The sequence below is a fragment of the Scyliorhinus torazame genome, chromosome 20 (genome assembly GCF_047496885.1).
Source record: "Scyliorhinus torazame isolate Kashiwa2021f chromosome 20, sScyTor2.1, whole genome shotgun sequence".
NCBI classification, from domain to species: Eukaryota; Metazoa; Chordata; class Chondrichthyes; order Carcharhiniformes; family Scyliorhinidae; genus Scyliorhinus; species Scyliorhinus torazame.
In genome coordinates this window covers 25,940,243-25,965,028 of record NC_092726.1, presented here as the reverse complement: position 1 = coordinate 25,965,028, position 24,786 = coordinate 25,940,243, and the positions used below count along the sequence as shown (strand labels likewise).

The following is a 24,786-nucleotide window of genomic DNA, read 5'->3' as shown; positions in this document are numbered from 1 at the left end:
GCGGCTGACCAGCCCTGAGGCCTACTGGGGCTTTGAAATTGGCCAATTCCTCCCCAGGCGGCCCCTGAGCGTATTTTAACAATCTTCATTAGTGTCACAAGTAGGCTTACATTGACACTGCAATGAAGTTACTGTGAAAATCCCCTCGTCGCCACACTCCGGCGCCTGTTCGGGCACACAGAGGGAGAATTCAGAATGTCCAATTCACCTAACAAGCACGCCTTTCGGGACTTGTGGGAGGAAACCGGAGCACCTGGAGGAAACCCACGCGGACACAGCGAGAACGTGCAGACTCCCCACTGACAGTGAGCCAAGCGGGGAATCGAACCCGGGTCCCTGGAGCTGTGAGGCAACGGTGCTAACCACTGTGCTACCGTGATGCCAAATGTCCCATCGAAGATTAAATCGCCACGGAGCTGGTCCAGAAAGAGATGCAGTGATTCCTTTCTTGTTCGGCAGTTCTGGGCCTCCAGCCTCAGCGCTCAATGGGATGTCTCCAGCGACTCACGCTGAGCTGAGCACCAATCGCATCTGGAGGCCCTTCGACCCGCAGGAAGCTGCTCAAACCCGAACCCTGCTGGCCTCCCTGCTCACAGAGATGCCCATGACTGAGTGTCGTAGATGGGCACATTCCGAAGCCTGGGCCTACCTGCTGAGGGACGCACCAAGGCTTCGGGGGAGCCCCCACGGGGACGAAACGGAGGGTAATCTCACCGTCGCAGTCCCTCCTGGCAGTGTCAGTTTTTGCTCCGCGCTTGCCGCCCTTGAACCACAAGGTCACTGGTTCGAGTCTTGCCCAGGGACTTTAGTGCAAAGATCAAGGCTGGGACTCCAGTCCGGTGCTGAAGGAGTGCAGCACTATCAGCCGCGGTAATGGTAGGATTTGACATTCAATCGTGGCCCGAAGGGGGTCTTTCTCAGGTTGGAGGGCAGTAACCAGTGGAGAGTCGGTGCAGACTCGATGGGCCAAATGGCCTCCTTCTCCATTGGACAAATTCGATAATGGGTACCGCAGGGATCAGCGCTCTCCACAATACATATGAATGATTCGGAGGAAGGATCAGAGTGTACAGATCTGCGGAGATACAAAGCTGGGGGGGCGGGGGCAGGTTGTGAGGAGGATATGAATAGTTTACACGGAGATAGTGGCAGGTTAAGTGATTGGGCAGAAAGTTGACAAATGGAATTCACTGTGGGAACATTTTGGAAGGAAGCAAGGAGAAGGCGGATTTTTACCTAAATGGAGAGAGATTGCAGAAAGTTGTAGCACAAAGAGACATGGTGGGCGGGGGGGGGGGGGGGGGTCACTGTTCATGGATCCCAGAAAGCTAGCGGACAGGTACAGAAGGGAATAGGGAGGCAAATGGAATGCTGCCTTTTATATCAAGTTGGCTGAAGTCTAAAAGTAAAGAGGTGTTTCTGCAGCTGAGGTACTAGTGAGGCCACATTTAGAATGCTCTGTACAGTTCTGGTCCATTTATTTAAGGAAAGATATATTATCACTGGAGGCAGGACAGAGGAGGATTACTGGGATGATCCCGGAGATGGAGGGACTGCCGTTTGAGGAAAGATTAATCAGGTTGGGTCTGTATTCCTTGGAGTTCAGAAGAATGGGAGGTGATAGGATCGAAACATATAAGATTCTGAGGGGGTCAGTCAGGGTGAATGTTGGGAGGATGTTTCCACTCATGGGGGAGTGTAGGACCAGAGGGCGGAGTCGCAGAATAAGGGGGAGCTCATTTAAGACGGATTTGATGGAGAATTTCTTCTCGCGAAGAGTGGGGAGTCTTTGGAATTCTTTACCTCAGGAAGCTGTGCAGGCCGAGTCCTCGAACATGTCCAAGGCCGAGATCGATAGGTTTTTAATCAGGAGGGGAATTAGGGTTACGGAGAGAAGGCAGGAAAGTGGATTACTGAGTGTTAGAGCAGCTTGGATCTTATTAAATGGCGGAACTGGCTCGAGGGGCTGAATGGCTGGCTCTATTCCATAATCATAGTCACAAGAATCCACCAAACGGGAACCACTGGGGCGTGGTTTTCCAACGCAACAGTGGGCCGCTTCATCCTGGGCAAGAGTGTTGACATTGTAAGGTAGCTTGTGCTAATGACGGTGTACGTTAAGTCACAAGCAACTGTGAATGTCTGCGGTAATATAGGAGTTCACTCGCCCAAGCACTTAGATCCTGCCCCACCCGGATCAATGTCTTGTCGAGACGTTAAATTATCCGTCTGTTGTAATAATGTGTCAATTGTAGATAATACCCAGGCTACATTTAAAGATCAATTAAACCCGGACGGACTTTCAGTTTCGTACACTGCCAAGATGCAGAGTAAAGTCCACTCTACACTGTCCCCATCAAACACTCCCAGGACAGGTACAGCACGGGGTTAGATACAGAGTAAAGCTCCCTCTACACTGTCCCCATCAAACACTCCCAGGACAGGTACAGCACGGGGTGAGATAGAGTAAAGCTCCCTCTACACTGTCCCCATCAAACACTCCCAGGACAGGTACAGCACGGGGTGAGATACAGAGTAAAGCTCCCTCTACACTGTCCCCATCAAACACTCCCAGGACAGGTACAGCACGGGGTTAGATACAGAGTAAAGCTCCCTCTACACTGTCCCCATCAAACACTCCCAGGACAGGTACAGCACGGGGTTAGAAACAGAGTAAAGCTCCCTCTACACTGTCCCCATCAAACACTCCCAGGACAGGCACAGCACGGGGTTAGATACAGAGTAAAGCTCCCTCTACACCGTCCCCATCACACACTCCCAGGACAGGTACAGCACGGGGTTAGATACAGAGTAAAGCTCCCTCTACACTGTCCCCATCAAACACTCCCAGGACAGGCACAGCACGGGGTTAGATACAGAGTAAAGCTCCCTCTACACCGTCCCCATCACACACTCCCAGGACAGGTACAGCACGGGGTTAGATACAGAGTAAAGCTCCCTCTACACTGTCCCCATCAAACACTCCCAGGAAGGTACAGCACCTGGTTAGATACAGAGTTAAGCTCCCTCTACACTGTCCCCATCAAACACTCCCAGGACAGGGACAGCACGGCGTTAGATACAGAGTAAAGCTTCCTCTACACTGTCCCCATCAAACACTCCCAGGACAAGTACAGCACGGGGTTAGATACAGAGTAAAGCTCCCTCTACATTGTCCCCATCAAACACTCCCAGGACAGGTACAGCATGGGGTTAGATACAGAGTAAAGCTCCCTCTACACTGTCCCCATCAAACACTCCCAGGACAGGTACAGCACGGGGTTAGATACAGAGTAAAGCTCTCTCTACACTGTCCCCATCAAACACTCCCAGGACAGGTACAGCACGAGGCTAGATACAGAGTAAAGCTCCCTCTACACTGTCCCCATCAAACACTCCCAGGACAGGTACAGCACGGGGTTAGATACAGAGTAAAGCTCCCTCTACACTGTCCCCATCAAACACTCCCAGGACAGGGACAACACGGGGTTAGATACAGAGTAAAGCTCCCTCTACACTGTCTCCATCAAACACTCCCAGGACAGGTACAGCACAGGGTTAGATACAGAGTAAAGCTCCCTCTACACTGTTTCCCATCAAACACTCCCAAGACCAGTGCAGCACAGGGTTAGATACAGAGTAAAGCTCCCTCTACACTGTCCCCATTGAGGTACCCTCAATAATGACGCTTAGAGATTAAACTGTAAAGAAGGCTTTATTAGACTAATAACTATGCTACTGCTATGGACGAGAGCTGACTGCTATACAGACCATGAGGCAGGCCTTTATGTATGGCTCCCAGATGGGCGGAGCCAGAGGCGGAATCCCCAGGGTTCCAAGCCCGGTCTTAAAGGGGACATCACCTTACATGATGATAAGGCAGTAACCGTTCATCACATTCACCCCCTGTTTAAAAAGGAGTCCGTCGGAGGTGAAGTGCCATCATAGGTCCATCCGTCTCGGTGGCCGGATTGTCCTCCTCGACCTCCTCAATTCGGGCAGTGGTGCGGCGGGCATGGACGTCCCGGTTGAGGGCACATCCGGGAGCACAGCAGTCGGAGCTTCGGTCCGGGTCGGGGAAGAGGAACTAGGCAGGGCCAGGGGTAGTGGAGCCGGCGCCGGCGGGGTGAGCACGGTAGGAGCTCACCAACGGGTGGTAGGGCCGGAAGGGGGTGTGTTGTAGGGGGCGATGGGTCCTGCAGGGGAGCGGCGCGGGAAGGGGCGTCTGTGGTGGAGGATCCAGCGGGCGCCAGATCCCGGAGGGAAACCGTATCTTGCCTGCCGTCGGAGTACTCCACGTAGGCGTAACTGGGGTTGGCGTGGAGCAGTCGGACCTTTTCAACTCGGGGGTCCGTTTTATGGCTCCTCGCTTGCCTCCGGAGAAGAACAGGTCCCGGAGCCATCAGCCAAGGTGGAAGCGAGACCCCGGAGGTCAACTTCCTGGGGAAGAGAAACAATTGGTCATGAGGGGTCTCATTTGTGGCCGTGCAGAGGAGTGACCTAATGGAGTTTAGGGCATCGGGTAGGACCTCCTGCCAGCGGGTGGTTGGGAGATTTCTCGACCGCAGGGCCAGAAGGACAGCCTTCCACACGGTCGCGTTCTCCCTCTCCACCTGCCCGTTTCCCTGTGGGTTATAACTGGTCGTTCTGCTCGAGGCGATGCCTTTGCTGAGCAGATACTGACGCAGTTCATCGCTCATGAACGATGTACCCCGGTCGCTGTGGATATAAGCGGGGAAACCGAACAGGGTGAAGATGCTGTTCAGTGACTTAATCACCGTGGCTGAGGTCATGTCGGTGCAGGGAATGGCGAATGGGAAACGGGAGAACTCATCGATCACGGTGAGGAAATAGGCATAACGGTTGGTGGACGTGAGCGGCCCCTTGAAGTCCACGCTCAGTCGCTCAAAGGGGCCCGAGGCCTTCACAAGCCGAACCTTGTCTGGCCGATAGAAGTGCGGTTTGCACTCCGCACAGACCTGGCAGGCCCTGACCATGGCCTTGACCTCCTTGGTTGAGTAAGGTAGGTTGCGGGACTTGATAAAATGGACGAGCCGGGTAACCCCCGGGTGGCAGAGTTCATTGTGGATGGCTTGCACGTGGTCCTCCTGCGCGTTGGCGCATGTGCCGCGGGACAGGGCATCTGGGGGCTCGTTGAGCTCCCCTGGACGACACTTGATATCGTACGAGTGGGTGGAGAGTTCGATCCTCCACCTCAAAATTTTATCGTTTTTTATTTTGCCCCGTTGTGTGTTATCGAACATATAGGCGACCGACCGTTGGTCGGTGACGAGGGTAAACCTCCAACCAGCTAGGTAGTGTCTCCAGCACCGCACAGCCTCCACAATGGCTTGTGCCTCCTTTTCGACTGCAGAGTGTCGAATCTCGGAGGCGGTGAGGGTTCAGGAGAAGAACTCTACTGGTCTGCCTCCTTGATTGACGGTAGCAACCAGGGCGATGTCTGATGCATCACTCTCTACCTGGAAAGGGATGGTTTCGTCCACCGCGTGCATGGCGGCCTTGATGATGTCGGCCTTGATGCGGTTGAAGGCCAATTGAGCCTCAGCCGAGAGGGGAAAAGTGGTGGTCTTTAGGAGTGGGCGGGCTTTGTCCGCATACTTGGGGACCCACTGGGCGTAATAGGAGAAAAGCCCCAAGCACCGTTTGAGGGCCTTGAGGCTGCGGGGAAGAGGGAGTTCCTTAAGGGGGCGCATGCAGTCGGGGTCGGGACCTAGGACCCCGTCTTCCACGACATAGCCGAGGATGGCCAGCCGGGTGGTGTGGAAAACGCATTTGCCCTCGTTATAGGTCAGGTTAAGGGCTCGGGCGGTCTGGAGGAACTTTTTGAAGTTAGCGTCATGGTCCTGCTGATCATGGCCGCAGATGGTGACATTGTCCAAGTACGGGTATGTAGCCCGCAAACCGTACTGGTCCACCATTTGGTCCATCGCCCTTTGAAAGACGGAGACCCCATTTGTGACACCAAAGGGGACCCTGAGGAAGTGGAAGAGCCGGCCGGCTGCTTCGAAGGCAGTATAGGGGCGGTCTTTTGGTCGGATGGGGAGCTGGTGGTAGGCAGATTTGAGGTCGACCGTGGAAAAGACTCGGTATTGGGCGATCCGATTTACCATTTCCGCGATGCGAGGAAGGGGGTACGCATCAAGCTGCGTGAATCAGTTTATGGTCTGGCTATAATCCAAGACCATCCGTTTCTTCTCCCCGGACCGGACTACCACCACTTGCGCTCTCCAAGGGCTGTTGCTAGCCTCGATGACCCCCTCTCCCAGTAAACGCTGGACCTCTGACTTGATAAAAGCCATATCTTGGGCACTGTAGCGCCGGCTCCTGGTGGCGACGGGCTTACAGTCGGGAGTGAGGTTAGCGAATAGCGAGGGGGGTGCGACTTTCAGTGTCGCAAGGCAGCACACCGTGAGGGGGGGCAAGGGTCCGCCGAACTTCAGTGTCAGGCTTCGGTGGCTGCACTGGAAATCCAGTCCGAGCAGCAGGGGGGCACAGAGGTGAGGGAGGATATAAAATTTGAAACGGGTGTATTTGGCACCCTGGATCGAGAGATCCGCAATACAGTACCCCGTGATTTGTACCGAGTGGGACCCAGATGCGAGGGCTATGGTTTGGGATGCGGGATGAGTGCGTAGGGAGCAGCGCCTTACCGTTTCAGGATGGATAAAGCTCTCCGTGCTCCCGGAGTCGAAGAGGCATGCAGTGTCGTGCCCGTTGACCTGGACCTGCATCATGGAGTTCTGCAGGTGTTTTGGCCGAGTTTGATCGAGGGTGATCGCACCCAGTCGCGGGTAGTCGGAGTCGTCAGCCGAGTCGGACTCGTAAAATGGCCGCTGCCGTCGGTCGCACGTGTCGGGTCGAGAAGATGGCCGCCGACCAGATGGCCGCTCCCATGATTCGCACGAGGCTGATGACGCGTCAGAAGAGGACGTGTCGGGTCGGTGCGCAGCAGCATTGCGAGGCCTGCGGGCCTGAGAGCCTGATTTTCGGGCCGGCTGTTCTTTGTTTTTCTGGCCCCTGGGTCTGGCCAGGCAGACCCTCGCAAAGTGCCCTTTCTTCCCGCAGTCGCTGCAGATCGCGGAGCGGGCTGGGCAGCGTGGGCGTGGGTGCTGGCCCTGCCCGCAGAAGTAGCAAGGTGTGCCCCCATGGTGAGCGGGTCGCCGCGTGGCGCAGGCCTGTAATACAGGTGAGTCTGAGGAAGTCCGGGGGGGGCTGGCAGAGTCCGCGGGGTACGTACCCAAGTTATGTCGGGCCACCTCCAGCGAGGAGGCGAGCGTTAGCGTCTCCTGGAGGTCTTTTGCCCCGTTTTCGAGCAGCCGCTGCCGGATGTAGGTCGAGCGGATTCCGGACACGAAAGCATCCCTGATGTGCAGGTTCATATGGACTTCCCCTGTCACATCCTGATGGTTACAGTCCCTGGCAAGCGCGGTGAATTTCTCAACAAACTCATCGAGCGATTCCCCCGAGCGCTGCCGGCAGGTAGAGAGCAGATGCCGGGCGTGCACTTCATGGACGGGTTTGACAAACCGCTTGCGGAGCAACTCAATCGCCGCATCATAATTCGTAGCCTTTTCGAGCGTGGCGGAGATTCTGTGACTCACCCGGGCGTGGAGTAGACGCAGCTTGCGTGGCCCCAGGATGGGAGTCTCTGCGGAGTCCAGGTAGGCCTCGAAGCACCGCAGCCAGTATTAAAAAATTTCCTTTGCCTCCGGCGTTCGTGCTTCCAGATTGAGCTTCTCTGGTTTTAGGCCTGCGTCCATCCTGAATCTAGTTTAGTCTAATAAATTGAGGTACCCTCAATAATGACGCTTAGAGATTAAACTGTAAAGAAGGCTTTATTAGACTAATAACTATGCTACAGCTATGGACGAGAGCTGACTGCTATACAGACCATGAGGCAGGCCTTTATGTATGGCTCCCAGATGAACGGAGCCAGAGGCGGAGTCCCCAGGGTTCCGAGCCCGGTCTTAAAGGGGACATCACCTTACATGATGATAAGGCAGTAACCGTTCATCACACCCATCAAACACTCCCAGGACAGGTACAGCACGGGGTTAGATACAAAGTAAAGCTCCCTCTATACTGTCCCCATCAAAAACTCCCAGGACAGGTACAGCACGGGGTTAGATACAGAGTAAAGCTCCCCCTACACTGTCCCCATCAAACACTCCCAGCACAGGTACAGCACGGGGTTAGATACAGAGTAAAGCTCCCTCTACACTGTCCCCATCAAACACTCCCAGGACAGGTACAGCACGGGGGTTAGATACAGAGTAAAGCTCCCTCCACACTGTCCCCATCAAGCACATTCCCAGGACAGGTACAGCACGGGGTTAGATACAGAGTAAAGCTCCCTCTACACTGTTTCCCATCAAACACTCCCAAGACCAGTGCAGCACGGGGTTAGATATCGAGTAAAGCTCCCTCTACACTGTCCCCATCAAACACTCCCAGGATTGGTACAGCATGGGGTTAGATACAGAGTAAAGTTCCCTCTATACTGTCTCCATTAAACACTCCCAGGACAGGTACAGCACGGGGTTAGATACAGAGTAAAGCTCCCTCTACACTGTCCCCATCAAACACACCCAGGACAGGTACAGCACGGGGTTAGATACAGAGTAAAGCTCCCTCTACACTGTCCCCATCAAACACTCCCAGGACAGGTACAGCACGGGGTTAGATACAGAGTAAAGCTCCCTCTACACTGTCCCCATCACACACTCCCAGGACAGGTACAGCACGGGGTTAGATACAGAGTAAAGCTCCCTCTACGCTGTCCCATCAAACACTCCCAGGACAGGTACAGCACGGGGTTAGATACAGAGTAAATCCCTCTCTAAACTGTGCCAATATTATGGCTGCTGTGTGGTCGATTGTGCCTTCTGGGTTACCCATCACTGTCTGGCGTTACCAAGTTAATCTTTGAAAACATTCTTCAACGGGGCGTGGATGCCGCTGGCCTTCCAAAGACAATGGACTGTGACGCCCAGAAGCCTTTGCCGGTGCAGTAGCCAAGCAACTGCAGTGTAGGCCGCATCCAACTCCTACCTTTCTTGTTCAACTGCACTAAGATGGTGGTTGTGGGGCGGAGGCGGCGGTGGGGGCTGTTGGTTTAGACAGCCGGGGGGTTGTTGAAGGGGGGGGGGAAGGAGGAATGGGATAGTCAAACATCAATGAGCATTCAGGCAAAGATCTGTACTTTGGGATGAACAGAGAGAGGCAACGTGAGTGGACACAGACTCTACCCTGTTTAAGCTCAACGCCAAGCTCGCTGGTCCTGACAACCAGAGCAATCATCTAAACAAGCTCCCTGGAATGGCGAGGGGTGAATCACTTCATCCACACAGCTGGTAACAAAGGGAGAAACAGCGAACTCAGCCTTGCCACTATTCACATGGAAATGTGTTTACGTTCCTGGATATAGAGTCGACATTCATTCACCTCCTCTCCCTATTGACCCCGAGATAACAAGGCCTTGCTGCTCTGCACATAGTGCAGTTCTGCCTCTTACCTCATGCCAAGCATAGCCCGGAGAAAAGTGCACACCGCCGCGATCCCCCCCCCACCTTCACAAACAGTCACCTGCCCAGAACACCGGGACCCATATCCTCCTCCACGGTCCATACTCCGTTCCCCCTTCCACTAAAAGATCCATGCACAAGGACGCCCAGATCCCTCTGTGCCGCATACCCCGCACGGTATGATGTATAGAGTCGCATGGTAATAGGTTCTGGGGGGGGGGGGGGGCGGGGGGTACACGCTCGAAGCTTAGCAGGGAGATACAGCACCATGCCTGACAATATCTGGGATTTGTAAATAGGTGAGGACGAACAATTGACGGAACATGCCCACACATCCACATCCCAACCTCATCATTTTTTTTTTCTTAATTTGTTTTTAAATTTAGAGTACCCAAATCATTTTTTCCAATTAAGGGGCAATTTTTAGCGTGGCCAACCCACCTAGCCTGCACGTCTTTGGGTTTTGGGGTGAGTCCCGTGCAGACACGGGGAGAGTGTGCAAACTCCACACGGACAGTGACCCAGAGCCGGGATCGAACCTGGGACCTCGGCGCCGTGAGGCTGCAGTGCTAACCACTGCGCCACCGTGCTGCCACCCAATCTCATCATTGAGACATCTGAAGAACCCAATTTACAGTACTCCCCTGTCTATCAGCCCCCACCCCCTCGCCGCCCTCCTAAAATCCCGCTGTCTCGGCGTTCCTGTGAAGCCTTCCTGGCTGTCAAATCGAGCGGCTATTTCTCCCTGTAGGCCTGTCGAAACATCCCCTGGGCACCGAGAGCAGTCCGTAAATTTGCGATGGTACGGCGTCCGCTCAGCAATGCCCGTCTCCCGCATCCCCGTTGGGCGACGTGCCAGAGATCCCACAGGCCGCGCCACACTCGGAGAGGGCAGGATAGTGGAAGGCCTCGGGCCTACGGAGAAGCCTTCACTCGGGCGGGAAAGCCTGATGTAGACGTGGGGAAGCCTGGAAGAGGCGGGCCAGCGTGATCATAAAATTCTTCTGCTTCGAGCCTGAGGGGGTGGAATGCTGGCCTGGATCCAGCTTGAATTATACAACAACAAAAAAAATAAGCGACTCATTAAATTACAGAGGAACGGCACTCCAAACAATAAAGGCCAGCCACAAATGGAGCCTTTAATACCAGTCTCAGTGTGACATGTCAACAACAGCTACTGTCAATCCATTGACACAACAGACTGCTTGTGACTGACTTTGGCAGTGGGTGCATATGCCGTATGCACGCCCCTGAAACACGGATGGCGGCCATTGACCCCCTCGCTCCCATACTGGCCCCAAATCACAGCAGACAAATGCTTCCTCTCCAACTTATTTGGTGGAGCAAATTAGTACGAGTGGCGTCAGAAGACACATCCCATCGAAGTTTTGCGTCCTGCACGCATCAGGCCATACACGCGAACGCCTTAATTTCAAAGTCTCGGCGTGGCGGCGTTGGGCGTGTGTCGCAACTCCCGACGATTTGGGTGTGTCGTATTAAAGAACAAAGAAATGTAGCACAGGAACAGGCCCTTCGGCCCTCCAAGCCCGTGCCGACCATGCTGCCCGACTAAACTACAATCTTCTACACTTCCTGGGTCCGTATCCCTCCATTCCCATCCTATTCATGTATTTGTCAAGATGCCCCTTAAACATCACTATCGTCCCTGCTTCCACCACCTCCTCCGGTAGCGAATTCCAGGCACCCACTACCCTCTGTGTAAAAAGCTTGCCTCGTACATCTACTCTAAACCTTGCCCCTCTCACCTTAAACCTATGCCCCCTAGTAATTGAACGGCTTGATCGCGGGAGGCAAGGGTGCTGACCATGCTCAAATACCCCGTGCTTGCGAAACGCACAACGTGACGCGGATCGTTCGGGCAGCATCTGCCGAACAACCCCGAGTGCGCTGGGAATTACGAGAATTGAAGATCATCAGTCGGGGTCACAAAGTGCCTCATTTATGCTGGCTCGAGACAGGGATGTGTCCGCTGCAAGCAGAAGGGACATGTCCAGGAATTCCGCACTCCCTTTGAGTCCAACAAAAGGCTGGTGGGGGTTGTGTGTGGGGGGGGGGGGGGCAGGAGGAGGGGGGGGGCAGGAGGAGGGGGGGCAGGAGGGGGGGGGGGAGGGGAGATGGCAATAGTTTCCTGGCGCATTCTCCACGGCGATGCCACGACCAATTAGAGTCCGTTGCTAATGAATCAGCAATCCATCTCGCAAGTGGTGTAATATAATTGCTCTCTTTTTGAAATATGCCATTCTTCTGTTTGTTCAGATGCATGCGAGGCGAAAAGCTTCGACTGACTCCATCTGTTTAACAACAATGTTGCTAATCGACAATCGCTCAGAGGCACTAAGAAGCGAGCCTTGTAAGCAGAAAGGACTCAGGAGTGGGTTTATGCTGTTTATGCAAGGCACGATAACCCAGCTAAATTCGAATGAGGAGGACGGGGCCTAGTTAGGCTTCGGTTTGCCCAGAGGGCGATCCCCTCTCCCCTGCTTGGCACTGAGAGTTAGGTCCTGGCAAACTGCTTCTCGTTGTCCTGCAGGTTCCCAGAGAATCTGGTGCCAAACATTGGCAGAAATGAGCAGTAAACCTGTCAGTATTCCTGACAAAGGCCTTCGAGGTGAAGCAGTGTGGGAAAATGAGGCTGCGGCCTGCCAACAAAAGGGAAACAGGGCATCGGCGCACATGGAGAGGGCGAAGAAAAGGCTTTGCTCCCAGCCGTAGGCCGGGACACGCACCAACCTGAGATCGGGCCCTGCTGTCTGGGGCCCCGGAGCCTCAGAAATCAGTGGCGAGGCCAAGATGTAACCCCTTTCAAAATAAAGCAGAAACGGTTAACTGTCAGTACTGAGGGAGTGCCGCACTGTCAGAGGGTCATTTCTGAGGGAGTGCTGCACTGTCAGAGGGTCAGTACTGAGGGAGTGCTGCACTGTCAGAGGGTCAGTACTGAGGGAGTGCTGCACTGTCAGAGGGTCAGTACTGAGGGTGTGCCGCACTGTCAGAGCGTCAGTACTGAGGGAGTGCTGCACTGTCAGAGGGTCAGTACTGAGGGAGTGCTGCACTGTCAGAGGGTCAGTACTGAGGGAGTGCTGCACTGTCAGAGGGTCAGTACTGAGGGAGTGCCGCACTGTCAGAGGGTCAGTACTGAGGGAGTGCTGCACTGTCAGAGGGTCAGTACTGAGGGAGTGCTGCACTGTCAGAGGGTCAGTACTGAGGGTGTGCCGCACTGTCAGAGCGTCAGTACTGAGGGAGTGCTGCACTGTCAGAGGGTCAGTACTGAGGAAGTGCTGCACTGTCAGAGGGTCAGTACTGAGGGAGCGCTGCACTGTCAGAGGGTCAGTACTGAGGGAGCGCTGCACTGTCACAGGGTCAGTACTGAGGGGGTGCTGCACTGTCAGAGCGTCAGTACTGAGGGAGTGCTGCACTGTCAGAGGGTCAGTACTGAGGGGGTGCTGCACTGTCAGAGGGTCAGTACTGAGGGAGAGCTGCACTGTCAGCGGGTCAGTACTGAGGGAGTACTGCACCTTCAGAGGGTCAGTACTGAGGGAGTGCTGCACTGTCAGAGGGTCAGTACTGAGGGAGTGCTGCACTGTGAGAGCGTCAGTACTGAGGGAGTGCCGCACTGTCAGAGGGTCAGTACTGAGGGAGTGCTGCACTGTCAGAAGGTCAATACTGAGGGAGTACTGCACTGTCAGAGAGTCAGTACTGAGGGAGTGCTGCACTGTCAGAGGGTCAGTACTGAGGGAGTGCTGCACAGTCAGCGGGTCAGTACTGAGGGAGTGCGGCACCTTCAGAGGGTCAGTACTGAGGGAGTGCTGCACTGTCAGAGGGTCAGTACTGAGGGAGTGCTGCACTGTCATAGGGTCAGTACTGAGGGAGAGCTGCACTGTCAGAGGGTCAGTACTGAGGGAGTGCTGCACTGTCAGAGGGTCAGTACTGAGGGAGTGCTGCACTGTCAGAGGGTCAGTACTGAGGGAGTGCTGCACTGTCAGAGGGTCAGTTCTGAGGGAGTGCCGCACTGTCAGAGGGTCAGTACTGAGGGAGTGCTGCACTGTCAGGTCAATACTGAGGGAGTGCTGCACTGTCAGAGGGTCAGTACTGAGGGAGTGCTGCACTGTCAGAGGGTCAGTACTGAGGGGGGGCTGCACTGTCAGAGGGTCAGTACTGAGGGAGTGCTGCACTGTCAGAGGGTCAGTACTGAGGGAGAGCTGCACTGTCAGAGGGTCAGTACTGAGGGAGAGCTGCACTGTCAGAGGGTCAGTACTGAGGGAGTGCTGCCCTGTCAGAGGGTCAGTACTCAGGGAGTGCCGCACTGTCAGAGGGTCAGTACTGAGGGAGTGCTGCCCTGTCAGAGGGTCAGTACTGAGGGAGTGCCGCACTGTCAGAGGGTCAATACTGAGGGAGTGCTGCACTGTCAGAAGGTCAATACTGAGGGAGTGCTGCACTGTCAGAGGGTCAGTACTGAGGGAATGCAGCACTGTCAGAGGGTCAGTACTGAGGGAGTGCTGCACTGTCAGTGGGTCAGTGCAAAGGGAGTGCTGCACTGTCAGTGGGTCAGTACTGAGGGAGTGCTGCACTGTCAGAGGGTCAGTACTGAGGGAGTGCTGCAGTGTCAGAGGATTAGTAGAGGGAATGCTGCAGTGTCAAAGGGTCAGTACTGAGGGAGCGTGGAATCGCATCCCTGAGTGATTATCCCGTTGCTGTCTATGGGATCTTTCTGTGTGTAAGTTGGCTGCTGCGTGTCCTCGAGATTAGAACTGAATCAAACTGAATTGTGATTCTCAGCCTCCGTGCGGAGGAAGCTCCTGTTTGCCAGCTGGTGATAGGGATTTGGGAGCTGATTAACATGACCTGTTTTCCAGTATGTTCTGTAAATACAGACACTGTGTCCTCCATGTTTCCAGACAGAATCGAGGATTCTGCCATCTCCCTCTAACCTTGGTGGGAGCAACGCAGCGTCATTGACTGAGCCAGCAAAACAGCGAGGGATAGAGAGATAGGGGGAGAGAAAAAGGGGGGAGAGAGAGAGACAGCGAAAGAGGAGAGAGTGATCGGACAGAGAGAGATAGGAGAGAGAGGGAGGGGAGAAAGGTGGAGGAGAGAGTGAGAGAGGGAGGTGAGAGGAGAGAGAGAGAGGAGAGAGAGAGAGGAGAGAGTGAGAGAGGGGTGAGAGAGAGAGGAAAGAGAGAGAAGAGAGAGTGAGATAGGAGAAAGGGAGGAGAGAGATGAGAGAGTGAGATAGGAGAGAGACGGAGGGGGAGGGGGGGAGAAGAGCGAGAGGGGGAGGAGAATGTGATAGGAGAGAGAGGGAGGGAGAGGAGGGAGTGATAGAGGAGAGAGAGAGGGGGAGGGAGAAGAGAGAGGGAGGAGAGAGTGATAGGAGAGAGAGATAGAGCGAGAGGAGATAGAGTGATGGGACAAAGAGATTGGAGAGATAGAGCGAGAGGAGAGTGATGGGACAGAGATATAGGGAAGAGAGGGGGGGAGAGAGAATGACAGAAGAGAGAGATTGAGGTGGTAGAGTGATAGTTAGAGGGAGAGGGAGAGAGAAAGGGTGAGGATGAGAGATATAGGGAGGAGTGAGGAAGGGAGATTGAAGGGAGAAGTGGGAGAAGGAGAGAGGGAGAGGATGAAAGAGGGAGGGAGAGGGGGAGAGAGGGTGAGACAGGTTGAGAGAGGGAGGGAGATGAGGGAGAGGGGGAGAGAAGGGGAGAGGGTGTGAGGTAGAGAGGTTGAGAAAGGGGGGAGAGGAGGGAGAGGGGAGAGAGAGGGTGAGAGAGGGGGAGAGTGGGGGAGGTAGAGAGGTTGAGAGAGGGAGGGAGAGGAGGGAGAGGGGGAGAGAGAGGGTGAGAGAGGGGGAGAGGGTGAGAGAGGTTGAGAGAGGGAGGGAGAGGAGGGAGAGGGGGAGAGAGAGGGGGAGAGAGGGAGGGAGAGGAGGGAGAGGGAGAGAGAGAGCAGGCCTCCTCTCAGTGGGCAATCTGGGCCTTGGTATTCTGACCTTGGCAAGTAGCTGAATAAGATTTAACACTCAGTGCCAGCGCCTCCCAGTTTGTGATTTGAAAACAATACAATCATTTTGTTCCGACCACTCAAAAACAGCAACGTGCACTGAGATAGCACCGTCAACACTGTCAATGCCAGGAGGGCTAGCAGAGAGACTCAGACAGGCAGAGGGAGAAAGAGACACAGGGAGAGCGAGAGTGAGAGAGACAGACAGACAGACACAGAGCAAAAAGAAGAGGCAGAGAGAGAGACAAAGAAAGACAGACAGGCAGAGGGAGAAAGAGACAGAGAGAGAGCGAGAGACAGACAGACAGACACACAGAGAGAAGAAGAGGCAGAGAGAGAGAGAGACAGAGAGGGAGAGACGGAGAGAGAGACAGAGAGAGAGAAAGAAACAGAGAGAGAGAGAGAGAGAGACTTAGAGAGAGCAAGAGAGATAGAGGGACAGAGAGTGGCAGAGCAAAGTGAGAGAGAGAGAGGAGAGAGCAAGGGAGAGAGAGAGAAAGAGGTAGAGGGCGAAGGACAGAGAAATAGAGAGTGGCACAAGAGAGAGAGGACGGAGGGAGAGGAGAGGAAGAGAGATGAGAGAGAGAGGATTGTGAGCGGGGAGGAGCGAGAGAGAGTACAGGAAGAAAAAGAGAGGGACTGAGAGAGGTGAGAGAGAAAGATAGAGGGATGGAGGCAGATAGCGAGAGAGAGAAAGTGAAAGGGAGAGGGAGAAAGACAGAGGGAGAGAGAAAGAGGAAGAGAGAGAGCGAGAGAGAGGGATGGGAAGTTTGTAGGGAGGGAATCCTGGAATGTCGGGTTAGGACAGTTGAAAGGACAACCACCGATGTTAGGGGGCAATGGAAATTGTGGATGGGCCCGAATTCGAGGAGGTGCAGAGATCACGGAGGGATTGGGATTGGGAGAGGTAAGGCCATGGAGGGGTCGAAAAAGGGAGGAATCTTCAAATGGAGGTGTTGCTGGAGTAGGAGCCAATCTAGGTCAGCGAGCGTTGGGTGGGGCAGGGGGCAATGGGCGAAGATCCAGGCTGGCACTGATCCATCCCAGATCAAGAACAAGAAAAGGGGGCTAAGGCAGGATTTACATGCGTGTGCGAGGGATCTGTTCAAGTCAGAAATTTTTTCAGTTTGTCCCACTATTGACCCAACCTGTTTTGTGAGGGGCGGGGACGCCAGAAGGGAAACTTCCGGTTGATTTTTCTGTCCAGTCTTCGATACGAAAACTCTCGACGAATTGTCCCGCCCTTCAGTTGGGCTCTGTTTTTTTTTAACGATTCCCTTTTCTGAACTCAGTCATCGGCAGCTTGTGTTTCGCCCTCTTCCCCATCTGTGTCTTCTCCAGCTGCTCGCCTAGCAACCTGATATCGTGCCTGGAGATGGCCTGACTAAAGTGGTTGCCAAGGCGAGACAGGCTTCGGCCTAGCGAACTGCTCTCTGTCTCTCTCTCTCTCTCTCAGAACAAACTTTACTCAATCTGGTCCAGGACTAATGTACAAGTGGATGTGTGGGTAGGGGGAATGGGTTGGTTTGGAGGGTGAACGACAGCTTGAGCAGGTCAGCCACAGGCATTTTGCGTGCTAGGCCTGAAAGCCTAACACAGCCGCTGCGGAATGGCCACAGCGCACCAAGAGGTTATGGCATCCCTGCCAACTCTGCAAAGCCAATCCTACCCTCCCCAGCCCTCTCCCCCCCCCCCCACTGCACAGCAAGCTCCCACAGCCAGCGATACCCAATAAAACTGTTTTGTGCGATGTTTGCTTGAGAGAATTGGTCAGGACACCGGGAGTGTGACCGGCTTTGACAGGATCTTGGGCAAGGAATGCGGAGATACGCCAAACAGTCTCTCGGTCTGTGATATCTGTGTGTGAGTTTGGTCTCTGGGTAACTGAGAAAATAGCGCAAGGTTTTCACAATACACAGAAAGATTCTCCAGCAATGTGATTGGGTGACTCCTAGCTAGGTTCCCTCTTGACCTGATTGCATTGCCTTCCTCAGGCTGAACGATTGCCTTCCGCACCTCCTGCTGGAGTTTCTAAAGCTGGCAACATAGACTGTAGGCCCGAAAGCCTCCCGCCCACACCCAATCCCCGACCACCGCAGGCTGAGGGCGGCATACAGGCTGGGCTAGGCCGAGAGCCCAGGAGGAGGGCCTGACCTGACCTCCATCCAGATACACTTTGCAATGGGGCCGAGTGGATTATAAGAAACCATACCCGACATTCTCCCTCTCCCTCTCTCCTCAGCTCAACAGGCTTTCTCAAAGATGCCAGTGACAACTAGGCCCGAAATGGAGCCTGCAGCCTTTCCGCTTTGTAAACTCTATAAGAACTCTTTCTTTACCGTATTCAGTTGCCTGCTTGGTACTTCCTTGTCTAGAATCAGGGGGGGAAAAAAATCAGGTAGTTTTTAGTTATCGCTCATAGAGCCAGGGGGGCGATTCTCCAAAATGGATACGAAGTGTTCACGCCGTTGTGAATGCTGTCGCGTTTCACGACGGCGCGAAACGGGCACAGGGACGACCAATTCTGTCCTCCACAGGGGGCCAGAACGGCGCTGGAGCGGTTCATGCCGCTCCAGCCTCCCCGGTGCCAAATGGGCGCCACGCCAACCCTCGCATGCGCAGTTGGGCCGCGCCAGCCTGCTCATGCGCGAGGGAATTCTTCAGCGCGCCGGCCCCGACTCATCAATGGCATCAGTGTTCAGGGGCCGGCCGCTCAGGAAAGTAGGCCCGGGGGGGGGGGGAGAGGCCGGTCCGCCGATCGGTGGGCCCCGATCACGGGCCAGATCCCATCGGAGGACCTCCCCGGGTACGGAGCCACCTTCCCCCCCCCACAGGCCGCCCCCCCTGACCCTTCGCGCAGAGTTCCCGCCGGCAGCGGCGGCACAAATGGCGCCGATTCTCCGCACCTCGGAGAATCGCACGCTGGCGTCGGGGCGTCATGGCGCGGTTGCGGCGATTCTCCGGCCCGGCGCGGGGCTCGGAGAATTGACCCCAGATGTTTGTCATGATATGCAAACATGCAACCAATGAACACTCAGAATAGGACACAACCAATGGGCAGTCAGGACACTCAGAGGTGGCATCACCACAAGGGGGCATGACATAAACACTATAAGAGGGATGAGGCACTCACACCCTGCCTCTTTCCACAGACAGACATCGAGAGAGTTAGACAGGGTTGATCAGCAGCATCACAACCCAGCACGTGGCTTCGAGCAGGCTGGTACAGTTAGACTGAGTTACTGCAGTTAGATTAGCAGAGAGTCGAACTCATTTGAGAACTGTGTTAATAGTTCAATAAACACGTTGAACTCATTTCAGAGTCTGGAGCATCCTTTAGTTAAGGCTGCATCAAGTAGCAGCCCGTGTTATCCGAAGCAGCTTAACACAAAAATGTTGTTTGGGCCTGTTATCAGCAGTTGCGACCAATTTGACCTCACCAAAGTAATGTAGCTCCTTCAATGACTTTTTAAGTGTAATCACTGTTGTCATGCACAGCAAGCTCCTACAAAGAGCGATGTGATAATGCCCAAGTAATCTGATTTTGGTGGAGGTGATTGAAGGATGCATATGGACCGGGACACTTGGGGGGCGGGGGGGCGGGATTCTCTCACACGGGACCGGGCTGGAGAATCGCCGGGACGGGTGTGAATCGCGGCACGCTACCCCGACCGCCAGTCCACCGATTCTCCGGAGAGCTGAGAATCGGCGCCGTTGCCGCCGCCGCAGTCTCCGCCCGGGATGGGCCGAGCGGCCCCGCAAAAAAAGCCGTGTCCCGCAGGCGGCGTTCACACCTGCTTCCGTTTGCCCGGTGGGACCTTGGCGTGGATCCATCCGGGGGCGGCCTGGTTGGCGGGGGGGGGGGGGGGGGGGGGGCGGGGGGGGGGGGGGCGGGCGGGGGGGGGCGACCCCGGGGCCTCTGTGGCCTGGCCCGCGGTCGGGGCCTACCGGTCGGCGGGCCGGCCTCTCAGGCTGGGGGCCTCTTTAGTTCCGCGCCGGAATTTGTAGCCCGACGCCATGTTGCGTCGGGGCCGGCGCGGAGAAGGGAGCGACTGCGCATGCCCGGATCCCGCGGCGCCCGTTTGACGCCGGCGATCGGCAGCTGGAGCAGCGTGGGCCACTCCAGGGCCGTGCTGGCCCCCTGTAGGGGGTCAGAATCGCTGCTCCTGAGGGTATGTTGACGCTGTCGAGAAACGCGGCGGCGTTTACGATGGCGCCAACACTCAGCCTCAGGATCAGTGAATCCTGCCCGGGATAATTCCCCTGATACTCTCCAGTTAACACCGCAGGCTGTTTGATAGCCACTCATGAGGGCAGAAGGGGCCTCAGTTTAGGAGGCCCCTTCTGCCTTCATTCTTCTGGCCTGATGACGGGATTGTCGGCCAGGCCGCAGGAACCCGCCGAGCCCCAGGTCGAGCGAACAGCATATTGGCAAGGATACCCAAGGTGTCCAAGGCTGTGCCAGCCCCCAAAACCACGTTGCCTCTGCCTGCCTGGCGAGGGAGGGCTACGGCGGTGGGGGCGGGGGAGGAGGGGTGGGTTGAGTGTTATGAACACAAATCCCACTCCAGGGGCCTGTTACATTCCGCTCCGAGGACTTCCTATTTTTCTGTCAGTTCATTGAGAAATTCCAATTGTGTTATTTGACCTAGCCGGGGGGCTGTTAAAATTCCCTCTTCCTTCCTGGACGCTACCAGTCAATGACCTGACATCACACCGTGAGGGTCAAAGGTCACAGTCTGCGCCATCTTGTGCCGGATGCCATCGAAGGCACTTTTAGCTCGGCTGCACGCGGGAAGGGTAATAAAGGGGAGCAGAAGGAGGTGGGCCTGCAGCCCCTCGGGCCTGACGGTCACTGGAGATGATTGTGGCCAAAAACGTATCCCCTCATTCCTCCCACGAGACCACAAATCCAACCCCGGGCCTCCTCTGCCAGGCTTTTGCTCACTCAAGTCAAGGCCGCCTTCCCAGAGGGTAGGTGCAATCGAAGGGGGTTAAGTCTCCGAGCTGAGACAGTGAGAGGGTTTCGGAGGATTGGAAGGAGAGGGAGGTGCAGACCACAGCCATCCCGGGGCGGTAGACTCAACCCGCTCACAGTTAATTCTCCAGAACACATATTGTTCTCGATAATCCCCACAGCCCAAATCTAATGGAGGAAAATTGCAGATAATAGACGCCCATCCTAGCCAACCAAACGTGAGTCAACACAGCTTGGACACACATACAGACTCGTTCACACACACACTCCCTGACTCACACACACACACACTCTCGTTCACACACTCACACACACACTCTCATTGACACTCACGCACACACTCTCACACACTCACACTCACACACACACACTCATTCACACACTCTCATTCATTCACTCACAATCTCACACACACTCGCACCCAGACATTCACTCACTCACACACGCACACTCTCATTCACACTCACTCTCACACACACTCTCATTCACTCACTCACAATCTCACACACTCGCACTCACACACACACTCACTAACATACTCATTCACACTCACACTCAAATTTTGAAATGGCGTCCGATCTCCAAGGCCCCGAAGAGAATCCCCGACATCCCCCCAAAGCCCGAACACAATAGGGGAAGGCCCCCCCCCCCCTCCCCCGCAACCCCCCCCCCCCTTCCCCCACCCCCAACGGGCAGCCCTGGCCCAATCACATGCAGAAAATGCCAGCTTGGCACATTGGCAGTGCCAATCTGGCACGGAGCAGTGCCCCTGCCAGCTGACAGTGCCACTTGGGCACCGCCAGGCTTCCAGGGCACCACCCGTCCAACGGGCATACAGCTGGGGGCTTCCCATCCCCTTGGAGCACCCCCCCCCGCCCCCCCCCCCCCCCCCCCCCCCACCCCCCCCCCCCCCCCCCCCCCCCCACTACGAGTGATGTTCCATCTGGCCCCCATTTGTGGGGTTCGGTAGCAAACGGCGCTCGTCCAAGGTCCCCTGAGGTGAAGGGATTGAATCCCAAAGCCTGAGGTACCTCGGGAATCTGCACCTGAGAGTGAGACTTTTACTGCCTCACTCGAATATGCAGATTTGCTATTGCGGGCGGGATTCCTCTGGCAACGTCTCGCGAGATTGCGTCGAACCTCACTGGGCTTTCCGAGCCGGGTACTTCCCGGGAGACGGTCCTCCCAGCTTTCAATGGCCACGCTACGCCGCAGCGAGCTGATTTTCCAGCACAGCTTGGCTGGAGAATCGAGCCCTCAGACACGCACACACATCCTCACTCACACAAATAAACACACGGACACACACACACACGCACCCCACAGTGGAACTCCTCACTCTGTAGCAGACAGACTCCCACCAGCAGGCAGTTTCCACTCAGAAGGGGGGCATTCGGCCCATCGCGTCTCAGCTAGCTCACTGGGGGATGGGTAATAAATGTTGGCATTGTTAGTCTCCCGTGATAGAACTTGAAAGAAAACCTTTGAGAGGGGTTGGTCGAGGGAGGAATGTTGGCCAGGACATTATTACCTGAACAGCTAATTGGACAATTGACAGGTGGAACCCCAGCTTAATCTGGCGCCCGTGCCAATGCCACACATGCCAACCTGCAGTATATTCCCAAATCCAAGATTGGCACTGGGAAGCGCCCATCGAAAGGGCTGCAGACGCTGATTGCACACTGGTTTTCATCTAACACAGTCACAGGCTAATTCGATTCCGTAGCGTGATGTGTCCCGCCTTCTTTGGCGGCGCTTAACACGTCTGTTGACCGTCCACAAGGGGTCTGCTGAAACCCTCGCCCATGCCCTCGTCACCTCTCGACGGGACTATCCCGATGCACCCCTGGCTGGTCTCCGAATTCCCCCATTCCCCCGTACACCCGCTTAGCTCGTGGACCAACACTGGCTCCCAGGTCTGAAGAAGTCCCCCGCGCATGCGCGGGTCGGCGCGGCGCCCGTTTGGCGCCGGGAAGGGAGGCTGGAGCGGCGCGAACCGCTCCAGCGCCCTGCTGGCCCCCTGTGGGGGACAGAGTCGGTCGTCCCCCGGGCCCGTTCCGCGCCGTCGTGAAACGCGATGGCGTTCACGACAGCGCGAGCACTCAGTCACCATTCCGGAGAATCGCGCCCCTCGATTTGAAAACTCGCCCCCCCCCCCTTCCTTTTCGATTCATTCTCTGTGGTGTCGTCCCCTGCCTATCTCCCCTGGTCTCCACCACTCCCCTCCCGCCCCACGAAGTCTGCGCTACTGTAATTCCAGCCTCTCTTGCCCACCCCCCCCGGATTTGTCCTCGCACCCCCGTTGGCGAGAAATGCCTTCGACTTGCCTTGGAACCCCCCACCCCCCCCCCACCCTCGCAATCTGGAATCGCCTCCTTATGCACCCCTCCGCCCTCTCTCCTCTTGTGTCAGCTTGTTTGAAATCTCCTTCTTTGACTGTTGGTTGGTGGTGGTGCTGGTGGGGGGGTGGTGCAGATTAGGGGGTAAGGGGCGGGGCAGGGAGGGCGGGGCTGGTGATAGGTGTGGGGGGGGGGGTCAGATTTTGCCTGTCGAGAAACCCGGGTCGAGAGGCAAGGGGTGGGAGGGGGGAACAAAAGCCTCCCTCCCCCCCCAAAAAAAAACAGGCGCTATGTAAATGCAAACTGGGCCGAGGGGAGGGGGATGGGGGTAGGAAGGGGGAGGCGAGCGTGTGTCACTTCTCACCGAGCTGCGAATGAATTAGGACTGAGTCAGCACACTGGGCAGATGAATGAAGAGCGTTGATAGATTGAAGCGTAGCAGGGAATGGGGCCGGCTCTCTCTCTCTCTCTCGCTCTCTCTATTCGGAACTCTCAGTTGAACTCTGGAGGATAGAGAGGGAGAGAGACCGAGCGAGGGAGAGAGACCGAGCGAGGGATCTCTGTGGTGTTTCCGAGTCACAGCAACTTGGCGCAAAGAGACTTCGAGAAAGTCCGAAATCAGTCCCAAAGCAGCAATGGGAATGTTCAGTGTACTCACCAACACCATACTTCTCTCGTCTCGTCGGGAGCCATAGAGACATGGTTGATTCAGCCCGGCCGCGGATTGTGGAAAAGTTTCACAGCGAGGGCCTTGCTTCACCAGGGCACCTTAGTTGGGGCAAGCTTGACGCTGGGAGTGTAGTGGGAGTCATTTCGACAATAAACCCCCTTCTCTCTCGCTCTCTCTGTCTCTCTCACACACTCACTGCCCTTGTACCTCGAGTGAGACCGCCTCTCCAGCTGATAATCTCTCTCTCTCTCTTTCTCTATACCTCCCCCCCCACCACTCAGGCTGATGTCATACTACTCCTCATTTAAACAATGCCTCAGGCTGCAACAGGGCTGGGAGCTCAGTGCCAGGTCTCCCCCCACTATATCCCGCAGAGAGAGAGAGAGAGACTGAGATACAGAGAGAGAGGCTGAGAGAGAGAGACTGAGAGAGAGAGAGAGAGAGACTGAGAGAGATTGAGGGAGAGAGACTGAGAGAGAGAGAGAGAGACTGAGAGCGGGAGATACAGAGAGAGAGGCTGAGAGAGAGAGACTGAGAGAGAGAGAGAGAGAGACTGAGAGAGATTGAGGGAGAGAGACTGAGAGAGAGAGAGAGAGACTGATACAGAGAGAGAGACTGAGAGAGAGAGACAGAGAGAGAGAGAGAGAGACTGAGAGAGATTGAGGGAGAGAGAGAGAGACTGAGAGAGAGAGACTGAGAGAGAGAGAGAGAGACTGAGAGCGGGAGATACAGAGAGAGAGAGACTGAGATACAGAGAGAGAGGCTGAGAGAGAGAGACAGAGAGAGAGAGAGAGAGACTGAGAGAGATTGAGGGAGAGAGACTGAGATACAGAGAGAGAGACTGAGAGAGAGAGACTGAGAGAGATTGAGGGAGAGAGACTGAGAGAGAGAGAGACTGAGAGCGGGAGATACAGAGAGAGAGAGACTGAGAGAGAGAGAGAGACAGAGAGAGAGAGAGACTGAGATACAGAGAGAGAGATTGAGAGAGAGAGAGACTGAGAGAGAGAGAAACAGAGACAGAGAGAGAGATTGAGAGAGGGAGACTGAGAGAGAAACAGAGAGAGAGACAGAGAGACAGAGAGAGAGAGAGACTGAGACAGAGAGAGACTGAGAGAGAGAGAGAGACAGAGAGACTGAGAGAGAAAGAGAGAGACAGAGAGAGAGAGACTGAGAGAGAGAAAGAGAGAGACAGAGAGAGAGAGACACAGAGAGAGAGTGAGAGGCTGGGAGAGAGAG

At 55.4% G+C, this 24,786-nt stretch overlaps 1 protein-coding gene across 1 annotated transcript in view; it reads right to left on the bottom strand.

The window, feature by feature from the left end:
* LOC140397001 (dedicator of cytokinesis protein 5-like) overlaps positions 1 to 24,015 on the bottom strand; it is a 120,653-nt gene extending 96,638 nt beyond the window's left edge. The window contains 1 exon segment of the mRNA XM_072486023.1: positions 23,539 to 24,015. Coding sequence (XP_072342124.1) covers positions 23,539 to 23,581 — 43 coding nt within the window. The 5' untranslated portion in view covers positions 23,582 to 24,015.
* Between the last annotated feature and the right edge of the window lie 771 nt (positions 24,016 to 24,786).